The 24,039-nt window shown below is 39.7% G+C and overlaps 1 protein-coding gene across 3 annotated transcripts in view; it reads right to left on the bottom strand.

Annotated features, from left to right (window-relative positions):
- Positions 1-23,711, bottom strand: part of EPRS1 (glutamyl-prolyl-tRNA synthetase 1) — a 43,993-nt gene extending 20,282 nt beyond the window's left edge. For all 3 annotated transcript variants that reach the window (XR_014227735.1, XM_082307497.1, XM_082307498.1), the window contains exons 1-13: positions 23,592-23,711; positions 20,894-20,978; positions 13,749-13,848; positions 11,722-11,878; positions 10,397-10,536; positions 9,646-9,740; positions 8,168-8,294; positions 7,422-7,614; positions 6,870-7,041; positions 5,668-5,901; positions 4,123-4,207; positions 3,739-3,798; positions 1,221-1,331 (exon numbers count right to left, since the gene is read on the bottom strand). Coding sequence is in view for 2 of the 3 variants with exons in the window: in XM_082307497.1 (XP_082163623.1) it covers positions 1,221-1,331; positions 3,739-3,798; positions 4,123-4,207; positions 5,668-5,901; positions 6,870-7,041; positions 7,422-7,614; positions 8,168-8,294; positions 9,646-9,740; positions 10,397-10,536; positions 11,722-11,878; positions 13,749-13,848; positions 20,894-20,978; positions 23,592-23,637 (1,605 nt within the window). In the remaining variant the exon portion in view is untranslated. The remainder of the gene's footprint in view (positions 1-1,220; positions 1,332-3,738; positions 3,799-4,122; positions 4,208-5,667; positions 5,902-6,869; positions 7,042-7,421; positions 7,615-8,167; positions 8,295-9,645; positions 9,741-10,396; positions 10,537-11,721; positions 11,879-13,748; positions 13,849-20,893; positions 20,979-23,591) is intronic.
- Between the last annotated feature and the right edge of the window lie 328 nt (positions 23,712-24,039).

The raw sequence follows: 24,039 nt of genomic DNA, 5'->3' as shown, positions 1-24,039 counted from the left end.
CAAACATGGAGCTTCTCTCAGTTGCATAGATTTTTAAAGATAGAAATTGGAAATATGTCGCTTATAACACTAAAAATACTCAGCTTTAAAGCATCTCGACAATGGAGATAAACTTTAAAAAAAAAAAAAAGGGCAGACAGCTCGGAGTTCAGATTTTTTCAACTGATCAGGACTTTGAAATTTGTTTCTTCTGGTCAGTACTTACTTCATTATATACGGGAGGCAGCATTTTTAATGTCAATGTTTTAATATGCTGGCTTGCATCTGACCAAACTTCAGACTTTTTGACTCTTAAAGAGTCACAATTCTCACTTGCATCTGCTCAAAACCTGTTTCCTTGTTTATCTGTCATGGGGAAAAGGGCAAACTAGATGTCCACCTCTCGGTTACAAGAAATGGCTCCAGGAACACACAGAGCAACAAAATAAAAACAAATAAATGAAGCAAAACCTCAACAACATTCACTTGTTTCTCAGTATAAGTGTGATATCTAAGGGATGCTTTCAGTGAAGCTTAAGTACAATTTGAGATGCTGCACTCAAAGGAAAGCATCTTTCCTAACTGTAGTGCCAAAAAAGAATTGTATCAGTAACACATCTCCCTTCTTAAGGGATATTATTCTGTTTACTGGACACTAAGAGTATCAAATTAGCAAATTCTTAACTTTTGATAATAACTATTTGCTATCCGAATTCAAAAGTCATATTAAAAAATCCAGAGATTGGTAGAATTAACAAGTTAATATATCACTTCTCTACATAAGTCTAACTTTATAAACTATTTAAAAAAAAATCTCCTGCATTCCACACTCATACAGATAAGCAGTATCTGCTGTATTATACTCATAAAATTTTATTCAAGCTTTATATTTAAACTTCTCTGTGAAAGTTAGTATCAAACAATAATAAAAACTGTCTGAGCATCACTCCATACTTGTAGCATCTCACCTCTTCCGAAAACTCCCAGAGAGGCATTTCAATGCACTGTCTATATGCACTCTATATATTTACAAAATCAGTTTCCCACATCCTCTTAACAGAACAAACACATTTGGTAGTTGCAACTTTTTGACAATTCTGTGAAAAAAGTACACCTTAGTTTTATCTCATGCTGGCTGAGCAAGTTAAAACCAGGACTCTCCTTGCTGACTGCTCCAAGCCAAGGTACTTCCAACCTTACTGATCTGCAATACAAGAATATTAAGAGAGGAAAGCAAGAACCTTTGGATGTTTAGCCACTTCTTTCATCTCCTCTTGAGCTTCAGGAATATTTACTGGGACCACTGCATCTTTCAGTAAAGCAGTGTACCGAGGTGCTACTGGGTCTATAACCTACAGAAAACAAATGAGGGGGATCATGGCTATATGACATTGACAGAGAAATAAGATGTTGTATAAAACAACCACCAAAAAGGAATATTAACTGGTATTCTTTATGTTACTGCATTTTTTTATGTTTGCTTTACTGTTACTTTAATCCAAAGCTATAGAAGAGAAAAGCGAGACAACAGTGGTAATACTTCACAATTTCCCATCTTTACTGAAATATTTTGAGTAAAAACTATGGATTGGGTACTACTGACACCAGAAGTAGCCCAAATTATGAGATAATGCCTCACAGGGAAGACAGCAAAATTTACTTTGATATCGTTTTACTATGCACATAGGCTAATACATCTGGACCACTTTCTCTCTAGGTAGCTGAATTTAAAGCAATAATTTAGCAGTGCAGTTTATTCTTTTTCCAGCAGCACAAGACCTGATCCCATACTCATTTTCCAGGTCAGTACTCCAGCAGAATCAGGGACAGACCTGGCTATAGAGGAAGCACAAATTAAGTCTGCAATTTTAATACAGACGCATTAGATACTATAATAAGGCAACACGATAACATTGATTTCATCAGGATTTCTACAACATGAGTTTGGCAAGAAAAAGATACCACTAAAATGTCTTCTTATATTTTTATTGTCCATTTTCAAACTCAGCTGACATAGTTTTTCACAGCATTTTTCATACCTGAAATACTGGTTTGACAAACTGTTTAGAGGCACTTAAAAACATAATTCAGGTAAAAGAGTTGTCTAGGTCCAAAAGGAATATCAGAGATCTACCAGTTTAACTAGAAACTAACACAAAGGAAAACACCTGCTTTTATTAATATACAGTGACTTTTCTTCTCCTTAGTTTATTCCTGCTCATGTGAAAAACTACATGGCAATTTTAGAAAAAAATATTTAGCATCTCATCACTTGACATTAGCAAGTAAGGTGATACGATATACATTTGAAGATATACCTTTAAGAAGTCACACATTTGTAAGTTCATTATCACTGAAGTCAGGCTCCTAAATGTTAAACACTCATTTTAAAAAAGGACTTGTGTATTTATCTCAAAATATAGGTGTGTGATTTAATATCATAATTTTGATAACTAAATGACTGATTTTTACAACTTTATTACCAGGCTCTTTATTTTACTCATTAAAACTCACAATCCTTCCTCGGATGACAGGTGTTAAAAAGTCAGTAGCATAATTACAGGATAACATATAAAATAAGAGCTCTCACACCAATGAAGTCTTTGAGCTCAGAACTACTACCTGCATGCAACCAACTGGTTTTGCTCATATTGCAGATTGCAAACTATCTGCACAGATACATGTAAACAAAATTGGCTAATAAATATGGTGCTGTCCAAGGAGTTGAGTCAGAGGTCTAAGAAACCCAGTTTCAAAGCCAATTCAAAAAATGAGCCCTGACAGTCCATTGTGGACTCCTCCCCAAAATCCAATTCTTAGTCATAAATATATTTATGCAGCAACAGAAAGAACCAATTCATAAACCTTTGTTTATGTAGCCGACCAAATGCAAAATACATGAAGAAATACAAGACACATGCCAGACAAGCAAAAACTACTTAAATGAAAAGATCTGGGTACTATCTAAGCAAAACCAAGCGGGAATCCCAATGCAAAATAACAGGTGTTTCCACAATCACACAAAATATGCAATCAGCATTATAACAATTCGCCTTATTATAGTGTCCAAGCATCCGCTGCCAGAAAGCAACTAATCATGTCAAGATGCAATATTCCTTATTTGACATTCAGTCAGAAACATCAGCAGTGCTGGCTTTATCTACATAGGCAGTATACCCAGCGCATTAGTCCTTTTGCCACAGAAAGGAAAAGCGGCCAACGTGAATCAAATTGAGTAAGATTTGTGTTTACGTTAACAAATAAGCCAAACCAGAAATGGGCAGCCTTTTAAAACTAGGAATAATGCATTTTCAGTGGGTTTGTAGAGCTCCTGTTATATAAGCAAATGTGACTGTGCTATGAAGCTGCAAAATGATAGCTTATGCTACGTATGCTTACAGCACTGTAAGCTATATGCTAAGGTAAAAAGCATTAAGTAATACCTTCTTACAGATAGCTCGCAGCTTGAAAGCAGAAAAATGAAATGCAGTTTTCATATCAGATTTTACAGCAATATCATTATCTTTCCCCATACTACTAAGTAAGGCAGGTAAGTATTGGTATAGGAGAATCAATAGGATTAGTGCTAGATCAGGTTAGAAAGGGGGGGGAACATTCCATTTTCCTGAAAGTGTGCTAAATGATGCAAGATATTGCAACTGCTAGTTGTTGTGATAAGCACTCCAATGAACACTGGATTCTCTACATATCCCAGAACGAGGATATCAGGAGTAGCATCAAATTCAAGTAAGCACATACCTTTTTGTTAAAGGACCAAATTTTATCCCACTCCATATTCACGACAGATCGAGAGGAACCCTGGAAAAAAAACACATTAATATAAATATTCTAGCTATTAGATCCATTTAAAACAAAGGCCTTTAAAGACTACAAACCCTCTACTGTTTGCATTCATCAAAACAGTTTAGAAAGGCATCTTGAGCTTGCAAAATATACACTTTTTAAAATAAGGAACCTGCTAGCCCATTTTGCCAGTGTTAATATTGTTGAAGCAGTACACTTGAAAGCAGCCAACTTTTCAAAGAAGAAACCTCCCAGTGACACGTACTTTGACTGAAGCTTCACAAAAACTTGTCCTTACAAAGTGAGATTCAAAGAATCAGAAGAGAAGAAAACACCCACCTGAGCAGCAATAAACTGTTTTAGCCCTTCAACTGTCATGCCTCTTCTTAGGACACCACGCACAGTGGGAAATCTTGGGTCATCCCTGGTAGAAAAAGATGTTTCATCAGTATTGCATGCTAAGTTCTACCTATTAGTCAGACTGATCAAAAACTTATACTAATACTGCCACGCATGAAAGGCCCAGTGTCAGTGTATTTCGCTTGTGTGAATTAAGAGCTAGATGAGAAGACCTAACAGAAAAGACTGAACTCTTATCCATACAAAATGCGTGGTGCAGATTTTCTTCTACTTCACCCCAGGGGGGAAGCCATCTCTTGGTGAGGTGGCTCATCTGCTATATCTATTCAATCTTAAGTCCCTCAAAAACTGGCAAGGCAAAAGTTATGTTCCTATCACATTACTTCCTTTTCAATGGCACCTGAATAATGGAACCTGAAACAACAAGGCTTGATTGTTTCCTGCTCAAGAGAAACCAGAAAAAGATGAGTGACAATGATGATGTCTCTCAATGACATAAGTGATAGAATTCTGTGGTTTTCTTCTCTTATGCAAGAAATAAAAAGGCCTAATCTGAAATGTAAAAAATATGTTGGTGGGAACACAAATCAAACCTCACTGAGGACCGAATAGGGAGGGAGAGGTCATCATAAGACCAGCTACACCTCGGGGAGGGGGGGGAAGAAGTAGTCTGGCTCTACTAGAGTGGCTCCATGCATAAGCTAGGAATCTAGGCTTCCAACACAGCTGAAAAATAAAACCAACAAAAAAAAAAAAAAGCACACTTGGCACACCTAAGCAAGACAACTAGGCAGCCTAGAAACTTGTGTAAAATGATGCTCCCATAGGCTGAGCACAGAATCACTCAAAAGCAGTCCAGGAAAAATACTACAAGCAGTTATCTGACTTAGCGTTATCCATGGATTTCTTCAGACTCCTGTACTATGAGGAGAAGACTTCAGATGGTTTGCTTTCACAGCTAGCCCATTGTGGGAATGAACAAAGAAGCAGCCTCTCTAGACTCTGAGCTACTTGCAGAAGTATAAACCCACGGCTCACCCTTTCTAGGAAAATACTTAGGCTACTAGGCCATCGAGCACCATCTGCAGAAATCCAGTTAACATGAAAAAAAGAACAGAAAGAAAGGAGTGGGAGGGCAGGCGGGAGGGAAGTAGGACGGATTTGACTAGATGGATAGGACCAGAAGTTCTTCAATTCAGGCCCCCTTCTGGTATTCCTCAGGAACGTATCTGATGACTCAGATTGGAAAATGTGTAAGTAGCACCCGTAGCAAGAGCCAGAGTCCAAAAATAAGCTACCTCATGTTTATTACAGGATATGAGTGTGTACGTACACCGTTACTGCAGAGTAGTAAACAGGCACATTGCACATGCAGAAGCCACTGTAATTAATCTATGTTCTCAAACATTGTTTAAATATTCATTCCTGCTGCTGTGATATCTAAGCACTGTCTAAAACAGAGAATGCATGCATCAGTCACAAGTATCTTAAGGAACAATGCTGAACTACAACCATGTAACATACCATCCATCCACAAGCCCTTCGTTGACAAACCACGTAAGCTTTCTCTTAGAGAGCACAGTGTTGTTGAGGTTTAGACGGCTATACTCCCATATATAAGGTTTCCTTATGCCCAGTGCCTCAATGATCCAGTAGAATTGTTCATCTCTGTCATGGTACTCAGTTGTTCTTAATGCATGTGTGACACCTTCAATACTGTCAACAATGGGGCAGGCAAAGTCATATGTGGGATAAACCCTGAGAATAAAGACCTTCAATTAGCAGGACAGAAGAACAAAACACTTTCCTCGCATGTAAACATTTAAACTAAGCATTATAAATATTTATAATCTATAATCCTGAAAACTTTCAGATCAAGACTAAAATAGCACATACACAACAAATTGTCCATAAAAAGATCCAGAGGGCAATACATTTTTAAAACAAAGAAAGTCTTCAAGAAATTAATTGATCATAGCCTTAATATTCAAGACCAAAAAAAAAAATAAATCGTACACTGCTACTGTTCTTTTCAAACACATAAGATGCTGGCTTATAGTTTGTTTTTTTTCCTTAAATATCAAAAAGAATCATTAGTTGACTGAATAATGTGCAAAGCTTTCATGTTTAAAAACAAACCCCTACCCACAGACATAGCTTTACAGGCATTAAATGAATGTTTCCAAAAGGAGTTGTATAGCTGGAAACAAAGCTTTCAAATAAGCACTGAACCATACCCTTGAACAACTGGGTAGGCTTACTTCAATGCACAATGTAGTAATTCTTCATTCTGCACAAAGACAGCAGTTGCTGTGAAGATGGAAGCAGCCACTTAGGTAAGTAGATCAAGGATATTTTGCAGCAATATAAAAATGTCGCCATGTAAAATTGCCATGGTTCTGTTTAAGCTCCAAGAGCTAAAGCAAACAGCTTTGTTGTCCAAGATACAGCCATTAAGTCTTAATTCATGTTTTGACTCAAAGCTCTTCACTGACATACAACGTATTTACAGACCAAAACTGAAATAGTATTCACTGCTGACATGATGGCCAACTCACACATTTTAAAAGTCATTTGCAGAAGTTTCAGAAAGTCAAGAGACTCATTACATATTCTGACTGAAAAATGCTAGCAGGTTCCAAGTATTAAAAGAAGTTTACTAAGGAATAGTAAATGCCCTGAAAAGAGCAAAAATCACAGGCCACACAAAGAGGAAGTGGACATACTTGTAGGTACTTCCAGTACGTGGGTGAGGCTGGTTTTTACAACGATAAAGAGTTGGATCCCTCATACATCCATTGTTACTACTCATATCTATTTTTGCTCGTAGACAACAAGTTTGTCCATATTCTGTTCCCTTTTTCATCTCTTCCCACATTTGTAGATTCTTATTAACACCTAAGAACAATAAAAATAAATCATTTTCTAAGGTATTATGAAGTTGATAAAGAACCATGTTTTATTACTGCAGTAAGAAAAAGCAGCATCACATCCCCCCATCTTTAGACACCAGAATTCATTTTCACACATTTTACATTTTGAATTTTTTAAAAGTGGTAATGAATGGCGATGAATTCATACATACACAAGTTTACTGCACCTGTCTAAGTGTACACTTATTCCAGCCTTGCAGAACAAAGCACTGAACACTTCCAAGTTCCTATAAGGACCTTAGAGATACGCAATTTTTCATCTCATCCATCTTTGTTACTAAAAATCAAGTTTTGATGCCAAATTAAAAAGATAAGAAAGCAAGACGGAAGCTTAAAATATCTTACAGTTATTTCTGTGTTTAGATTCCATTCTTTGCTCACGCTCTGCTTTCATTTGTTCTGCAGGAGTATCATCCACATATGCCTTCCCTTCTTGAATAAGCTTCTCAGCATATTTCATTATTGTTTCGAAGTGATCTGAGGTATATGTAAATTGATCTGGTTTGATGTGCAGCATGGCAACATCTTCAAGAATAACCTGCAAAGTGTGAAATTGTATACTGTAATATTCAGGAAAGCTAGCTTTCTTAATCCTCTATCCTCTTCATGCCAGATGTGGTGTTTTGAATGCTCCATTGTCCAGGAAGGATAAGCCATAAGAATAATATGACATGCATGAAAGAAAAGAGAGGCAGGCGCTTATCATTAATTCACAGCCTATAATTATATGAGATCAGACTTAGACAACTTCAAGAAAGAGGCAGGACAAGAAAAGGAGATTAAAGTTGAAACAAATTACTTGTTACAGACTAAGTAGTATTTATACAATGAAAACAACAGTGTATTGCAAGAGTTGCATATCTACATACTGTAAAATAAACATTGGAGAAAGGGAAGAAATAAGCTACCAGTAAAAGGGCTTTAAGCTTTTTAAGGTAAAGATGATGGAAATTTCTTCCAAGCATAACGCTTATGTCTAATACTGATGTCGTAAAAATTTAGTGCAAAAGAGTGTGCAAGAGCAGATCTGCATGGCATTTACCTTTGAATTAGCTACACAGTGAACAGATTTCCCTGCTCTCTTATCATACCTTTTCAAAGTCTTCTTTCTCTTTTTCTGGATTTGTGTCATCAAATCTCATAATAAGTTTTCCTTTGAAGTTAACTTGGTAGTGCTGATTTAGCAGGGCAGCTTTGGCATGACCAATATGCAGATATCTGAAAAGGAAATAAAAAATAAATATATACACCAGCACTACTTCAGCTAGACTTTTCTTTTGTGAGGGAAGGAGAAAGAATCGAAAGCAATACCTAAGTCCAACAAAAAATAACCAACCCGGGATATTTGGTGAAATACTGTACATTTATGAAAGTAGATTATGTTTTTTCTACAATAAATTTAGTAGTTAACTATTAAAAATACCTAAATCTGTAAATTAGAGTGTCACTATGGATATAAAGATAGGACTGCAATTATCTCCAGTTTTACAGACTAATTTAAACCAACTGTTGGTGATACTCAGTAGCAGCTACCACATAATCTGAACCTACCACATTGAGTAAAGTGGAATTTTCTGAAATGGTGGTTGCTGTGTATTTTTAACATAAGCTAAAAAGCTACTGTCAATTTAAACTAAATATAAAAAACCCAAATCCACAAAATGAAAATTGCTTCCAAAAAAAATTCAAAATACGTCTCCCTAAAAAACAGTGTTTTAAGTAAAACACCAGAATTAAGACACGAAAAGCTACTAAAGTGATGTGAGAACAATATATGTTATACACATACGTGCACATAATACATAACTCATGATATTTAAGCAACAGTTTATACTGGACTAATAGAGTAAGAAACACTACTACAGAAGTCACATGATGCTGAACAGCCCGTTTAATGAAGAAATGCAATCATGGAAATTTTACAGCTCATCAGGCAATTCTAAAAAGAAACAGAAAATTAAAAGCTGGCTGAAAACTGTAGTTATGAAGTTGGCCTGTCACATCTCCAGTGTGTGGTCTTTAAAGAGTTTGTGGTTTTGGACTACATACAGTTCAGATTTCCGGGCCAAAGGCCTCCATTACACACGCGGTGTCAAGCTTCCCGAAGGGAGGCTATCCCATACATCTTTCGTTTCTCAAATCTAAGCTTCCTTGAGAAGCACTATGAGTCCTTTCACCCAACTCATAAAGGCTGTATTTACACATCTTAGCTCCTGTCAGTGCACGCGCCTCCATCATCCATTCAAATGCCATCCTTCTGCTTCTCCTCATCCCACTGCTGAGCAGCACCATGTCACCTGCTGGCAACTAACCTCCCTATTCCAAGTTCAGGCAACACTGCAATGAGGTATAGAGGAAAAGTAAACATACAGCTCTAACGTAGATACGGACGAAGCTTTAACTACTCTTTTGCCTTAAAAGTCTTGTCTGATAAGCTGGTTAACACCCTCACCAAAGCACCTATTTTCTTTTTTTTAAAAAAAAAAACAAAAAAAAACAAAAAAAAAAACAAAAAAAAAAAACAAACAAACCACAAATAGAACCTTCTCAAAGTATTTATGTTTCTTACCCACTTGCTTCAGGAGGAAACCTCACGATGACCTTTCCCATCTCTGCACCAGGAAGTTCCACAAACTTCCCGACATCTGCTTTCTTTTCTGTTGCCTTAAAAATTAACAGAGACATAATTACAGATCACATCAGCTGTATAATCAGATACAAAACTCTAGATAATAGCTTCTGCTCCAAGGTCTCCGTTCAAACCAGACAACAAAAAGTTGCCATATTGGACCCCAAATTCCCCTCTTTGCAACTTTCCCATTACTCGTAGTACATCAAAACAAAATTAATTCTGGAGTTTTAAGTTACTCCGTCTTCAAATTTGATCCAGGACTGAAAAGTCCCACCAAGTTGTTCAATTTATTCCACAGAAGAAAACAGTTGCTAGCCAAGTTCTTATATCTTCGTGTTCTTAACCTGAATGTGATTAACAAGTTCAATCAACCAAAGACTGCAATCTTTGCAGCTCTATCAGGATCTCAAAATCCTCTTTAGAAAAAGCAAACAATATATCTAAAGAGCAGTGCTGATTAAGAGGTGTCATTTTCACATGATTCCATTTAAGCACTGGACTACACCACTCATGCCTTCCTAAATATGGAAGTGACAGCTTTATTTTTAAACAAGAGTTTAAAAAAAATTAGTTTACTGTACAACTGATTCCTTTTAACTTTTAATTCTCTAACTTAAAAAAAAAATTGTCTTATAGTGTATTCACACAAATAAAGCTACTTTCTCCAGAGGATCTGAGTAAATCTTACCATTTTAACCTTTGGTGTGCCAGAAGCCCACTTGGCTCCTACTGACTGAAAAGCACGCTGTACCTCAAGAAAGCCATACCATCGCTTTGCATGGACAGGAGCTTTGTTTTGCTGTAATTGCTCTTGCCATATGTTATTATCTGTTAGAAAACAAATAATTTTTTTAAGCTATTAAGTTATAAAAATGGAATGATTACCAACAGCAATTTTTAAGACAAAAAAATATTATTATTTTTAAAAAAAATCTACTTAAGCTCTCTTCTGAAAAGACATTTAGCCTTGGGGACGTATCATTCTAAAGCAAATTAAATAAACAAACTCCCTCCAAACCCAGAATATAACGAATTCTTTCTTAGATTCATCAAAGCAGAAGGTGGGGGGGGACTGGGGAAACATACATTTTTCTTTGTATCACCTACTTGAAAATTACTAACAACTTTTTTTTTTTTTCCAAGACAGAAATATATGATATCCCTCTAGTGTGTTTACATTTGATGTTTTCTAAGCTTTATCTGAAGTGAGGCATGTATCAATACTACCCTTTATTTTTGAGGGGCTGTATTCCCACAATCTACTTTTCAAGGAACACAACTTCATTAGAAAGATTCTGATGGCGAAAGGAGAAAAAAAAAAAACAAAAGAAGTACACTCCTTTCGGATTTCTCTCAAGAGCAGCAACTTTGAAAAAATACTGAAAGATGTTAGCCTTTAACTTTGAATATGTATTTTACTTGCAAGATGAATTTGGTCATACTGAATGGCAGATTGACACCTATCTACTTTAGACATACATCTAAGAGAATATAAAAACCAAACCTGTAAAAACAGTTCATGAAAGCTTCCTTTAACCTCTGAAAGGTATTTCATAGGGCAACATATATCTCTTTTAATAATTTAAACTAAATACCAAAGAAATGTCCTCTACTAAGATAATGTAATGGAGAAGTCTGTGTATAAAATTTTAGTGCATATTACAAAATAATTTAAACATTTAATCCAAAATTTTGGGCCACAGCAAATTTTCATATTTAGGAAACAGGTAATAAAAAGACACTCTTACAGTTACACAAAAGAAGTTAAAAAATTCCCATCTATAATTACATCCTATAGATTTCCACACATAACAACAATTTTAAAAAATGTTAGGGTTTCCTAAGCTATACTATTCCCATTCCTAGCGAAACACAGGCCAAAGCAGTATGTACAATAGCATACAATCTGTCATACAGCCAAGAATCACTACTAGCATCCACAAAAAAGGAAATTTGAGGACTCCTGATATACACTGATTGCAAGCCAATGAAAGTGAGAACATACACCGATACCTTTTAGTACAGCCCAGACACACAAGTCTGCGAGACTCAGAGAGTTTCCGACCAAGTACGTTCTCAGAGACAGACAGTGGTTGAGCTCTTGGACTGCTGAAAGAAACTGGCTGGCAGTGGATAACTTTGTAGCACTAAACTCCAGCCAATGGTCAATCTAGTTTTAAGGGACAAAAGATAGTCAAAGTTACTAAAAGAATGAGAAAGCAGCTTGTTAAAAATCTGAAGTAATATACAATCCATTTAATAGCTGAACAGAAAATATTAACTGGAACATTAGCATTATTGGACAACAAATCACAATATATGCTCAGAGAATATTTAAAACAAAATATACTGAAACATTCACCCAAAACTATACTGAATGATTAAATTTAATTTCTTCCTTCAGGATGTATTCAAACTGCTGAAAATACTGACTTTACTGAAGCTATTCCCATTGGTAAAAATAATCAGCAGTTCCTATTTATCACACACAGTATATAATAATCATCATTATCCTTCAACTATTTAGATACCACATTCGTGACCTATTTGATCTTCCTGGTACTGCTACTGGACAAGCATACCATTTTCTCCTCCATCCCTATCTTCTCTGCCTCATCTCCTTTTAAATCTGAAGAAATCAAATCCTACTCCCACCTCATTTCCCTCCCCCCTCCTGCAAAACAATCTCCTCCTATAAAAGGAAATATATCTTGGTACATAAATTTAAAAAAATTAAGAATCAGACCCTTGGTTAATAATGTAGCCCTACCTATAAATTGAATCCCTCGATCCTGTAAGAGACTAAGTGTCTCTTCTAGTCCACTATCCTTATTTCATGTGCAAGTGTTCTGTAAACTGCATCAGGAATCCTTCCAATATTCAAGCCAACGTGGCAGGCGCAGATGTAATTACACTACCACAGAATTCAGTTCAGTCATTTGCAGTTATGCTCCAAAATATTTGCACCACAAATGCAGCTGTCACGGTACTTCTCAAAGTACAACTTTATTTTTAAAAGATGCAGAAGGGAAAAGAAGTATTTTATCAGAAATACCAATCTTGAAAGTGTGTTTGCAGAGGTCTCAAGGCTTAAATTGGAAACAAGGTTTTTGGTCAGAAAGTTTAAAAAGCCACAAGATAACCCACAACTTTTTAAATGCCTTACAAGCAATATACTAAGACAACACTTCTCTTGAGACCAGCTATAAGGGCTGAAGAGTCATTACTACTAGCTTCAAGCAGTTGTAGAAAAGAGTTGAATCAAGTTCCCTCCCCAAATTTCAGAGGAAATAAATTTCAATTTATCTGTTAGTTTCAGCTACCAACTTGAAATTCAGCATATGATTATTCTGAGCTAGACTCAGGAAGAATTCTCTCTTGTTTCATATCATATCCACAGTTCCTAATAACTTTTTGTAATCTGTGTAAGCAAGGAAGACCAAAAAAGTTCCTGCTTTGGCACAAAAATTCTGGTGCCCTCGGGGTACCACTAGGGAAGCATTACAGAATACAGGACTTTGCACGAGGGAACAGTCCATCTATGTGGCGATGTCACATTTCACTGAATTAAATCGGGGTCAGGGTTTTGTCCATCATACACAGCAAAATCTATTTCAGTATTTCAGTGTCACACAGAGTTCCTCGGTTTTATACTGACATGTTACAAGGTAGCAACTGATGGCAACAGAGCTGAGGAAAGTGAAGAGGGAAAACTGTAGATATCACCTTCCAACCTGAATTATCTTATATTAGCGAACTGTCAGGTTAAGAGTTGCTGTTGCAGGGGTGGGAACGGGCAACCCTTTCAATGCTCAGACTTATGACTCTTCTTTATAAGAAGGAACAAGCTTAAGAAAACAACACCCTCTCAGCATCCCACATAGTTGGAACTTCAATCTAACAATAAAATGCAGAACAATAGACACAAGTTACTAAAACAAAACAAAATAAAACAAAAAACCTCCACACTTTGATTGCAGGCCAAAAGAGAGGAGAAAATGGAAAAGAAAAGAAAAGAGAGAGGCATGATTCCTTCTCACCTCAGTGTGTTCCAACAGATTCGAACCATACAACCCAGCAGAACCAGCAACTCTAGCCAGATAACGTGCTATTGAATTCACATCGGTAAATGAAACATGCCTAAAAAAAGAAATAGGCAAAATAAAGGCATATTAAATTACTACCTCCAGTTCAATTTTAATTGTACACACATAGTTGAAACATGTGTAAAGCAAACACAAAATAATTTCTGGGTGAACCAACAGGTACCACGTCACCAGAATTAAAAAAATATCTAGCAAAAGAATATATCAGTCCTTGCTTTTCTATCACCAGATGGAACAATAAGCTTCTAAACATGAATAGACAGAAATAAAGAAAATAAAACTCTGATTATTCTTTCAAAGAATAAAACTCTCTCTCTACATCTGACAGAATGCGTAAGTATAACCTGAGCTACATATTTTCCAGAATATAAGGAGCTAAATCAACATTTGTTTTCTTTTCTTTTCATACAAGAAGGATGACTTTGAAGAGGATTCCTAGAGAATCTACAGAGGAATCAAAAGGTCTCCACCATGGTTTTGAGAGCTAGCATCAGAGGAAAAAGACCTGTTCATTTGTTACTCACTTCACTCAAGTCACACTTCACAGAGACTATGCCCTGTTGAACAAACTTGGCTGCCTGTATTTCTGGTTTTTACTCAGTCTTCTCCAGATAAAAGACTAATCTGAATTTGTTTTTCCCATTCTGCTGTTGAAAATTCTCAATAGATCTGGAGGCGAAAGGCTCTCCAAAGAGCACACTACTTTCTGTGTTTTAATCTCCCTTTTCTACCTTACACACAGCATTACAAAAAGCTGCATACTGTCAGAAATCTAGCTTCAAATTCATCTAAGATAAATGTGAACATTTTCATTAATATTTACTAAAGAGCTTTGGAAGAAAGATGCATCACAACCGTTAATTCTCCAGATAATACTCATCTCCACAGTCCCACATAGGTGTAGATTACAAAATTAGAGCTCCAATTGCTTCTGAACAAGCAATGACATCAATAAAAAGAGTTCCTGTAAGTGTTCAGTTCCACTCAATTTAATGGACTGAATGCTACACTTCAATTTGTCAAAAAAAGGTTTCATTTCTGTTCTATCATTGTTCTGTACTTCCTGCTACACCTACTGTGTCCTTTATAAAATTAAAAGAATTTTTGATAGCCCTCAAAAAGCCTTGCAAAAACCAATGAAAGTTCTGAAAAGGATATAGAAGACTTCTTAGAATCATAGAATCGTTTAGGCTGGAAAAGACCCTTAAGATCATCAAGTCCAACCATTAACCTGGCAGTGCCAAGCCCACCACCAAACCATGTCCCTAAGCGCCACGTCTACCCGTCTTTTAAATACCTCCAGGGATGGAGACTCAACCACTTCCCTGGGCAGCCTGTTCCAATGCCTGACTACCTTTTTGGTGAAGAAGTTTTTCCTAATATCCAACCTAAACCTCCTCTGGCACAACTTGAGGCTGTCTCCTCTTGTCCTATCGCTTGTTACTTGGGAGAAGAGACCGACCCCCACCTCGCTACAACCTCCTTTCAGGCAGTTGTAGAGAGCAATAAGGTCTCCCCTCAGCCTCCTCTTCTCCAGACTAAACAACCCCAGTTCCCTCAGCCGCTCCTCATATGACCTGTTCTCTAGACCCTTCACCAGCTTTGTTGCTCTTCCTTGGACACGCTCCAGCACCTCCATGTCCTTCTTGAAGTGAGGGGCCCAAAACTGAACACGGTACTCGAGGTGCAGCCTCACCAGTGCCGAGTACAGGGGCACTATCACCTCCCTGGTCCTGCTGGCCACACCATTCCTGATACGAGCCAGGACGTTGTTGGCCTTCTTGGCCACCTGAGCACACTGCCGGCTCATATTCAGCCGGATGTCAACCGACACCCCCAGGTCCTTTTCTGCCAGGCAGCTCTCCAGCCACTCTTCCCCAAGCCTGTAGCGATGCCTGGGGTTGTTGTGACCCAAGCGCAGGTCCTGACACTTGGCCTTGTTGAACCTCATACAATTGGCCTTAGCCCATCGATCCAGCCTGTCCAGGTCCCTTTGCAGAGCCTTCCTACCCTCCAGCAGATCAACACTCCCGGCCAACTTGGTATCATCTGCAAACTTACTGAGGCTGCACTCAATCCTCTTGTCCAGATCATTCATAAAGATCGTAAACAGAACTGGCTCCAATACCAAGCCCTGGGGAACACCACTTGTGACCAGCTGGATTTAACTCCATTTATCACAACTCTTTGGGCCTGGCCATCCAGTTAGTTTTTTACCCAGTGAAGAGTACGCCCATCCAAGCCACGAGCAGCCAGCTTCTCCAAGAGAATCCTGTGGGAAACGGTGTCAAAAGCTTTAGTCCAGGTAGACAACATCCACAGCCTCTCCCTCATCCACTAAGCGGGTCACCTTGTCATAGAAGGAGACCAGGTTAGTCAAGCAGGACCTGCCTTTCATAAACCCATGCTGACTGAGCCCGATCCCCTGGTTGTCCTGTACGTGCTGTGTGATGGCACTCAGGACGATCTGTTCCATGACCCGCCCTGGCACCGAGGCCAGACTTACAGGCCTGTAGTTCCCCAGATCCTCCTTCCAGCTCTACTTGTAGATGGGCGTCCCATTTGCTAACCTCCAGTCTATTGGGACCTCCTCGGTTAGCCAGGACTGCCGAGCGATGATGGAAAGTGGCTGGGTGAGCACCACCACCAGCTCCCTCAGTACCCTTGGGTGGATCCCATCCAGCCCCATAGACCTGTATGTGTCTACATGGTGTAGCAGGTCGCTAACCATTTCCCCTTGGATTATGGGGGCTTCATTCTGCTCCCCATCCCTGTCTTCCAGCTCAGGGGGCTGGCTACCCCAAGAACAACTGCTCTGACTATTAAAGACTGAGGCAAAGAAGGCATTAAGTACCTCAGCCTTTTCCTTGTTCTCTGTCACTATGCTTCCCACCGCATCCAATAAAGGATGGAGATTCTCCTTAGCCCTCTTTTTGTTGCTAATGTATTTGTAGAAACATTTTTTGTTGTCTTTTACAGCAGTAGCAAGATTAAGTTCCTGTTGGGCTTTGGCCCTTTTAATTTTCTCCCTGCATAACCTCACGATATCCTTGTAGTCCTCCTGAGTCGCCTGCCCCTTCTTCCAAAGGTTGTAAATTCTCCTTTTATTCCTGAGTTCCAGCCACAGCTCTCTGTTCAGCCAGGCCGGTCTTCTCCCCCACTAGCTCGTCTTTTGGCACATGGGGACAGCCTGCTCCTGCACCTTTAAGATTTCCTTCTTGAAGAACGTCCAGCCTTCCTGGACTCCTCTGCCCTTCAGCACTGCCTCCCAAGGGACCCTGTCAACCAGGCTCCTAAACAGGCCAAAGTCTGCCCTCCAGAAGTCCAAGGTAGCAGTTCTGCTGACCCCCCTCCTTACTTCTCCAAGAATCAAAAACTCTATTGTTTCATGATCACTATGCCCAAGATAGCCTCGAAACATTACAGCACCCTCAAGTCCTTCTCTGTTCACGAACAACAGGTCCAGCGGGTGCCCTCCCTAGTTGGCTCACTCACCAGCTGCACAGGAAGTTATCTCCCACACACCCCAGGAACCTCCTAGGCTGCTTTCTCTCTGCTGTATCGTATTTCCAGCAGACACCTGGTAAGTTGAAGTCCCCCATGAGAACAAGGGCTAGTGATTGTGAGACTTCTCCCAGCTGCTTATAGAATGCTTTGTTCACCTCTTCATCCTGGCTGGGTGGTCTATAACAGACTCCCACCACGATAATATTGATATATTAACAAATATAATGAGTCCCAGTTTTAGTACCAATGGATCAGCCAGTCTCATTAGGCTAACTGCACCAAAACCTAAGGAACACAGTTCATTTGTAGTTTTTTCGCTTCTAGCTTTTCCAGCTTCTAGGATCCAGTATACAGAAGATCCATAAAATATAACTAAAAACAAAAGCCACAGTGGGGGGCTTAAGATACACAAAGTATGTTCTATTATAATTTCACATTGCTATCAGATTTTAATGAAGCTTTTTCAAACTGAGAAAAACGAAACATTTCTAATACATTTGCATCTACAGAAAGTCTATGAAATGTGTTTTTATTGTTTCACTAGTTCATACTAAAACAAATACCCTTGATTGCTTGAGCAAAACTTAAATAAATATATGAAATGTGACAATGTTATTCTGAGTAAAATCTTACTTGTGCTTAAAAAGTTGTTAATTTTCTTTGGGTAAAAAAGATCTATTTCCACCCAAACATCGTGCTAATTGGCCTCCTTTCTTTGACAAAGTTACAAAACATTAAGGCTGCTCTTTGCAGCTAGCACCTGCTAACTCCAGGGGTAAGTAATGAAGAATAACCAGGGACAATGTAATGTTACAGGCACAGAGTAGTGTCTCTCAAAAGTGACATGAAATGCCACATAATTAAATACCAGGGCAAATATTCAAGAAGCAGAAGACAAGACAGGAGAAGGAAAAAAAACAAACACAAAACAAAACACAGAGAATCTCCAATTGTAATAAATCATTACTCGTAATTTGTAAAAAGCATTGCAGAATGGTTCTGTGCAGAGGTTAGACACACCTACCTAAGAGTAATACTACTCTGAAGCATGCACGTGCTCACAACAGAAACCAGAAAAGCTGTACTGCAATTTGTTATCTGATGATAACATCACAACAACAACAACAACAAGATGCAGGTATACTAGAACACTCCATAATGCCATCACCATTTAGCAGAGTGGTTTGTTTAGGAGCTATTACCACTTGAATTTTTGAAGTTAAGTCTTCAAAAATAACCTTTAAAATAAAATTCATAATCTCAAATTAGTGATAAACTTTTCAGCTAACAAGCTGACAGCTAAGTTTCAGCTATTTAGCTGAAAAGTTTGTTACCAGATTTTAGCTGCACTTCAAAATATAACATAGAAAAGTCGCAAATAAAATGTTCTCTCTTGTTCAAGTCAAGTCATTGGAACTAATGGTTTCCCAGAAAAAAAAAAAAAAATTCAAAGTCTGAAATATCTCAAGTGAATTTCAAGTCATGCCAAAATAAGATAGCTTCAGCAGAATTGATGCCATGAAATCCATTTACCAAAAGCATTAGTTGAGATATGAGTTCAGCTGATGCTTCTCAAGTTACAGATACACTTTTAACAGACTTTAAAATAGAGAATCAATTTTTAAAATGATTGTACAACCGAGCAAGAGAAAATTAATGCAATATTGAGGTTTGGAATAACTTCTTAAACATAATCCAATGCCAGGGATGAGATAACACTAACACACAAAAAATTCCATCTGATGGAACTGCGATTCTAGATATTATCCACATCTGGCCAAAGTGCAGAAGAAGAGCTTTGGCTTTACATTTCTGACAATTTCCATTACAGTTAAAGTGAGTGGTTTTGCAATGCAGTGGGAAGAAGGCATGGTAACATAAAATTATCTAATAAAATAAAATATTATTTCAAAGTCGAGTATATACATTTATATTATTCCAAGATCACCCCCGTGTGTCACAGGAGTGTATATGGGCATGTATACATTTTGGTATATACATACACACACACACACTGCCTAAACTGACAAAGGAAAATGAAACCAAAATCTGACTAAGACTATTTAAGGGGAAAGCTCTCTCATGCGACTAAAAAATATCTAATTAACTCTCTGTTATGTATCCTGTATTCCACATGTGCATAACACCAAAAATTATTAATATTCTACCAATTAAGTAACAATACAACCTGCCACATTTCTCTTGCTTCAATTCAAAATCATAAATTCAATGCCATCACTAGGCACAGCAAAAGACAACATGTGAAATCAGAGATTACAGTAAGGAAAGAACTCGTATCTGAGTTCAAGCCTAACGTTTTAAACAGAAAGCAACATTTGCAACCAGTAAAGCAATCATTATGATTGAAGACTGTGAATCATCCCATGCTCTGATTTTTTGCAGAAGTATGTACGCAGTGACAAGCTCTTTCCCTAAGGTTAGAAGGCAGTGCAAAAGCTCGGTCAGTGTTAATTTACAAGGATCCAGTCAGGATCTCCACAGCGCAACATAAAAATACTATGTTGTTTTTATAACCATTCTGCAGACATTCAGGAATACCAATTTATGACGCATTGGTGGCTTCAACAGCATCTTCTACTGAAATAGCTTACAAAATGCAAGTTTGTCAGCATATCCATGAACAACAGATTTTTTTTTTCCCCTGTTCCCTCAAAAACAATCAATATTCAAAATCTGCACTTAGAATCACTAATTCCAAACTCATCAGAGTGTTAATATACTTTAAGTTAGGACTGCAATGTTTATGGGTCCAAATGTGCTCCTCACTGTAGACATTAGACATCAGAGATTTCCATTGATATGTCAGTGGTACTTAAGATATCAGGATATCTCCTCTTAATATATTCAAGTATATTACCTGATACGGAATCTAAGATGACAATGCAGCTTCCCAAAACTAATAGCATTAGGCCTGCATTACTGATATGCATATGATCCTACTCAGATCATAAAAACCACCTTCATGCCCTAAACGTGAAAATATTTATTCCAATGGCAGCATATTTTTAGAAGGATAGACAACAGGTTTCTACAAAAATTTCCAAGATTATTTCTACAGGATACAGACAGATACACTGGATAGCACGGCATAGTTAATTAGCACTTTTCTGAGGTAACATCATGCCTTCATTTATATGCAGCAGTGAGCCCAAAATAATGCCATATAAACCTTTAAAATTCATTCCACCACATATGTAGAAGTCCAAGGAACCTTGTGTACCAATATTGCCTGATACAAAATGGCGTTGCTTTTGATAATCCGTGGCACATCAAAAAGGCAAATACTGAAACAGTAAAGTGACTGGTACAGCATAAATGATTAGACATAAGTGCATGGAAGTAAGAATACCCAAGCTCTTTCCATAAAAATCAAGTTTAGAATATATTGTAAATGTTTCGTCTGTGCTACAAAAAGACATCAGTAATGCAGTGATGAATAAAACTGTATTCTTCCCTTCCTCCTACCTGAAAAGGTTACTGTCAATGTTACAACCATGTGACTTTTAAAACTGCTGACCCAAAGCTAGAAGGAGAGATGCAAAGTCACTTACTCGGACACACGGAGGATGGTTTCTTTGCCTTCTTCCACTGAAATTTCAACATCATTCTTCACATGCTCCACCGTCAGCAGAGCTCCTTTAAAAAAAAAACAAGAGAAAGATACTAAACTTTCTTCCAGAAAAGATATCTTTCATAACAGCAACAAAAGAGTTACATTTCTTATCAAATAGGACCAGGTGACTGAACTGGCTCCTTCAAGTAAGATTGCCCAGGGAAGAAATCAATGTTCAGTCTTATATGCAAGAGGCTTCTTATTCTTGGCAATCCTTACAGCTTCAAATTGATAATGTCCAGCATACAGTAACCTGCAGTGAGCTCAGCAAGTGTCAGCAGCAATACATTTTACTTCCTAAGGGTATTGTAAAAATTAGTCCTGTCCCCCAATATATGTAGAAACGTAATCAAATTGCTTTTAATTATTGAACAGTAATGTACTCCATCCCAACCCTGACACATGCATCAAAGGAGATCAATTACTGAATACACCAGTACTTTCTGAACAAGGATGAGAGTATTTTTCACCTGATTTAATGTTTATGAAAAGATTAACCATTCAAAACCAAGAAACTCTAGCCAGGTGAAAGTGCAGGAAGCTTATACAAGGTTTTCAGAGCAAGTAGTTCACCAGTGACAGTAAAGGAAGGCCTCTAGAAATGAAAGAATTATTGAAGTTTTTAGGCTACATCACCAGCTGGAAGACAGCTCTGCCCATATTGAAAGTGGCTTGATGCAAACCTGCTCTGATCTTGATGCTCTACAGCACGACACAGTAGCTCAAACAAAGCACCGAGCTAACTTGGCTGTATTTCTGGGTTGGCTCTGGTCCAGATTCAGCCTGCTGAGCATAAGTAGAGGAGCTTATGTTCTTTTGCTTTGCTCAGAAGCACGTACAAAGACAGCAAGCTTTTGCACAGGCAAACGTTACTTAAATGAAACTAGCCAAAGGACTATACTCTAGGTCTTGAAAGGCATCTAACCTGTTACAGTCTTCATAGTGTGCCATGCACTTTAGCTTCCCTAGAACAACGCACAGACTACCCAAGGCAGATGATGTTGTAAGCTATTAATACACTGGCCTAAATACAAAGCACTGGAGCTAGGAATTCCCTAGCTCTCACCTCTGCTCAGCTGCAAACCCTTCTTGTGGCATTAAGCTTTTATCAACAGTAAGTCAAGGTTCTTCTTCGCTTCCCTCAGTTATCCATCTGTGAAAGTCAGGATGACATCCCTTATGCAATGTGTTTGCAAGACATGTAAGTATTTTAATAATGTACACGGAAATGCTTTGAAAATGGCAAGTGTCATGCACACCAAGCTATGTAATTAATACTAATGGTGTTAAAAGCTACTACACAGCCATGATGAACAGTACGAAGTAGGAACGAGTAGGATGAGTGTGCTTGTCTTCTTGATACAAATGTTTACCAAAGTGTTTCCATCTGTAATATGTAATATTTCTGACATAATTATGCAATCTCCTGAATTAAATCTCTAGTGCCACTCACCAGCTATCAAAAGAAAAGAACCCTCCAAAGCCCCTAAACCCATGTTAATCATAGCTCATATTGCATCATATCTTTTCTAGCAAATAGGTATAAACAAGTAGCAGGAGAAATGTTATTTAAAACTTATATATTATTATACCTTAAATCAGTAGTCATGCAAGTTGTATTCAACTCTGAAATGCATTTGGAAATAAGAGCATGAAAAAGAAATCAATAAACTAAAATGAAGAATGGGAAGAAAATGTATTTTGAATAGTTGTAACAAAAAGAAAAAATGGTATGGAACACGTATAAAAGGCTGTTTCCATATGGCAGAAAGTGTAATGAAGGAGGTTCTCACATTTTTGAAGGCAGAATAACATCGAAGGACAGTGAGCAACTGAAAAAGCAAGATTTTGCAGTGCAACTTTGAGCCAGCTCCCCAGCCGAGCCGGATTTTAGCAGCAGATTAGAACTGACAACAAAAGATACCAGCAATTAGGCAGAGCTCACAAACAAGCAATCTCAATTAGCGCTGCCTTGAAAATTTAGCCTCAACGTGCTAAGTCACTCGAGGGGTCTACCTATGACTCAGTTTCTTCAGCGTAAGTTACGTTAAGCGCCGGCAGCTGTCACCGCTGCCCAAGCAGCCACCCGAAAAGCAACCTGCCGGAGACCAGCCCTGCCCGATCCCTGCAGACCGGGGCCGGGCAGGCGCGGCGGAGCGGCCGCTGCGGAGCCCGACACGCGGCCGGGCTCCCGGGCCGGCGCCTCCTCAGCCCCTCAAGCGCCAGCGGGACCCCGCGGGGGCCGGGCCCCGGCGGCGACGTGGCCCCCCTCAGCGCCGGCCCTGCCCGCCGGGGACCGGCCCCGCCGCCCCACTCGGTGAGGGGGGTTGTCCCCGCGCCCCGGGGACCCGCCGGCCGCCTCGGCCGCCCGTGCCAAGGCCGCGGCGGGCACAGGGCCCCGGCGGGCGCACGGCCCCGGCCTACAGCAGGGCCGGGCCGCAGAGGCAAGGGCGGGCACGGGCCTCCCCTCGCGCCTCGCCCGTCCCCGCGCGCGAGGACAACCGGCGCGCGGCGCCGCATGATGCAACGCGGCGGCCACGCGCCCCGCGCGCGGTGAGGGGACAGCGTCCCGTCGGTTGCCCCGAGGGAGCGGGGGAGAGGAGGGGGAAGAAAAAGCAGGGGCCGGCCGCGCTTACCGAGCGGGGGGCTCCCCGCGCTGACGGTGAGGCTCAGCGCCGCCATCCCCGCCGCCACCGCCACCGGCGCCGCGCCGGAACCAAAGGAGAGGGTGGGGCGGGGCGCGCGGCGGCGCCAGCTCGGCGAGGGCCGGCTCGAGAGGCCCCGCCCCTGGCCCCGCCCGCCGCCGCGGGGCGGGGCCGCGCCCCTCACTTCCGGCGGGAGGGGCGATAGAGGCGGTGCGGGAGGCGGCGGGCGGCCGTCTAGGCTCTGTTGCCGCCGGTCGGCTCTACGGGGCCGGGCCGGGGCCGCTGCTTTGCAGGCCACGGCCCGAAGTCTGCCGGGAGGTGGTGATGAGGTTGGAGCCGGCCGGGAGATGACTGGTGGGCCGTGCTCAGGGCCCGCGCCGGGTGAAGCACCGGGTGTAGCACCGGGGACACCGTCCCGTACGGGTGCTTGGCCGAGGCT

The sequence above is a fragment of the Platalea leucorodia genome, assembly GCF_965183815.1.
Source record: "Platalea leucorodia genome assembly, chromosome: 3".
NCBI lineage: Eukaryota > Metazoa > Chordata > Aves > Pelecaniformes > Threskiornithidae > Platalea > Platalea leucorodia.
The sequence above is the reverse complement of the archived record's forward strand: the minus strand, read 5'-3'. Positions and strand labels throughout refer to the sequence as shown.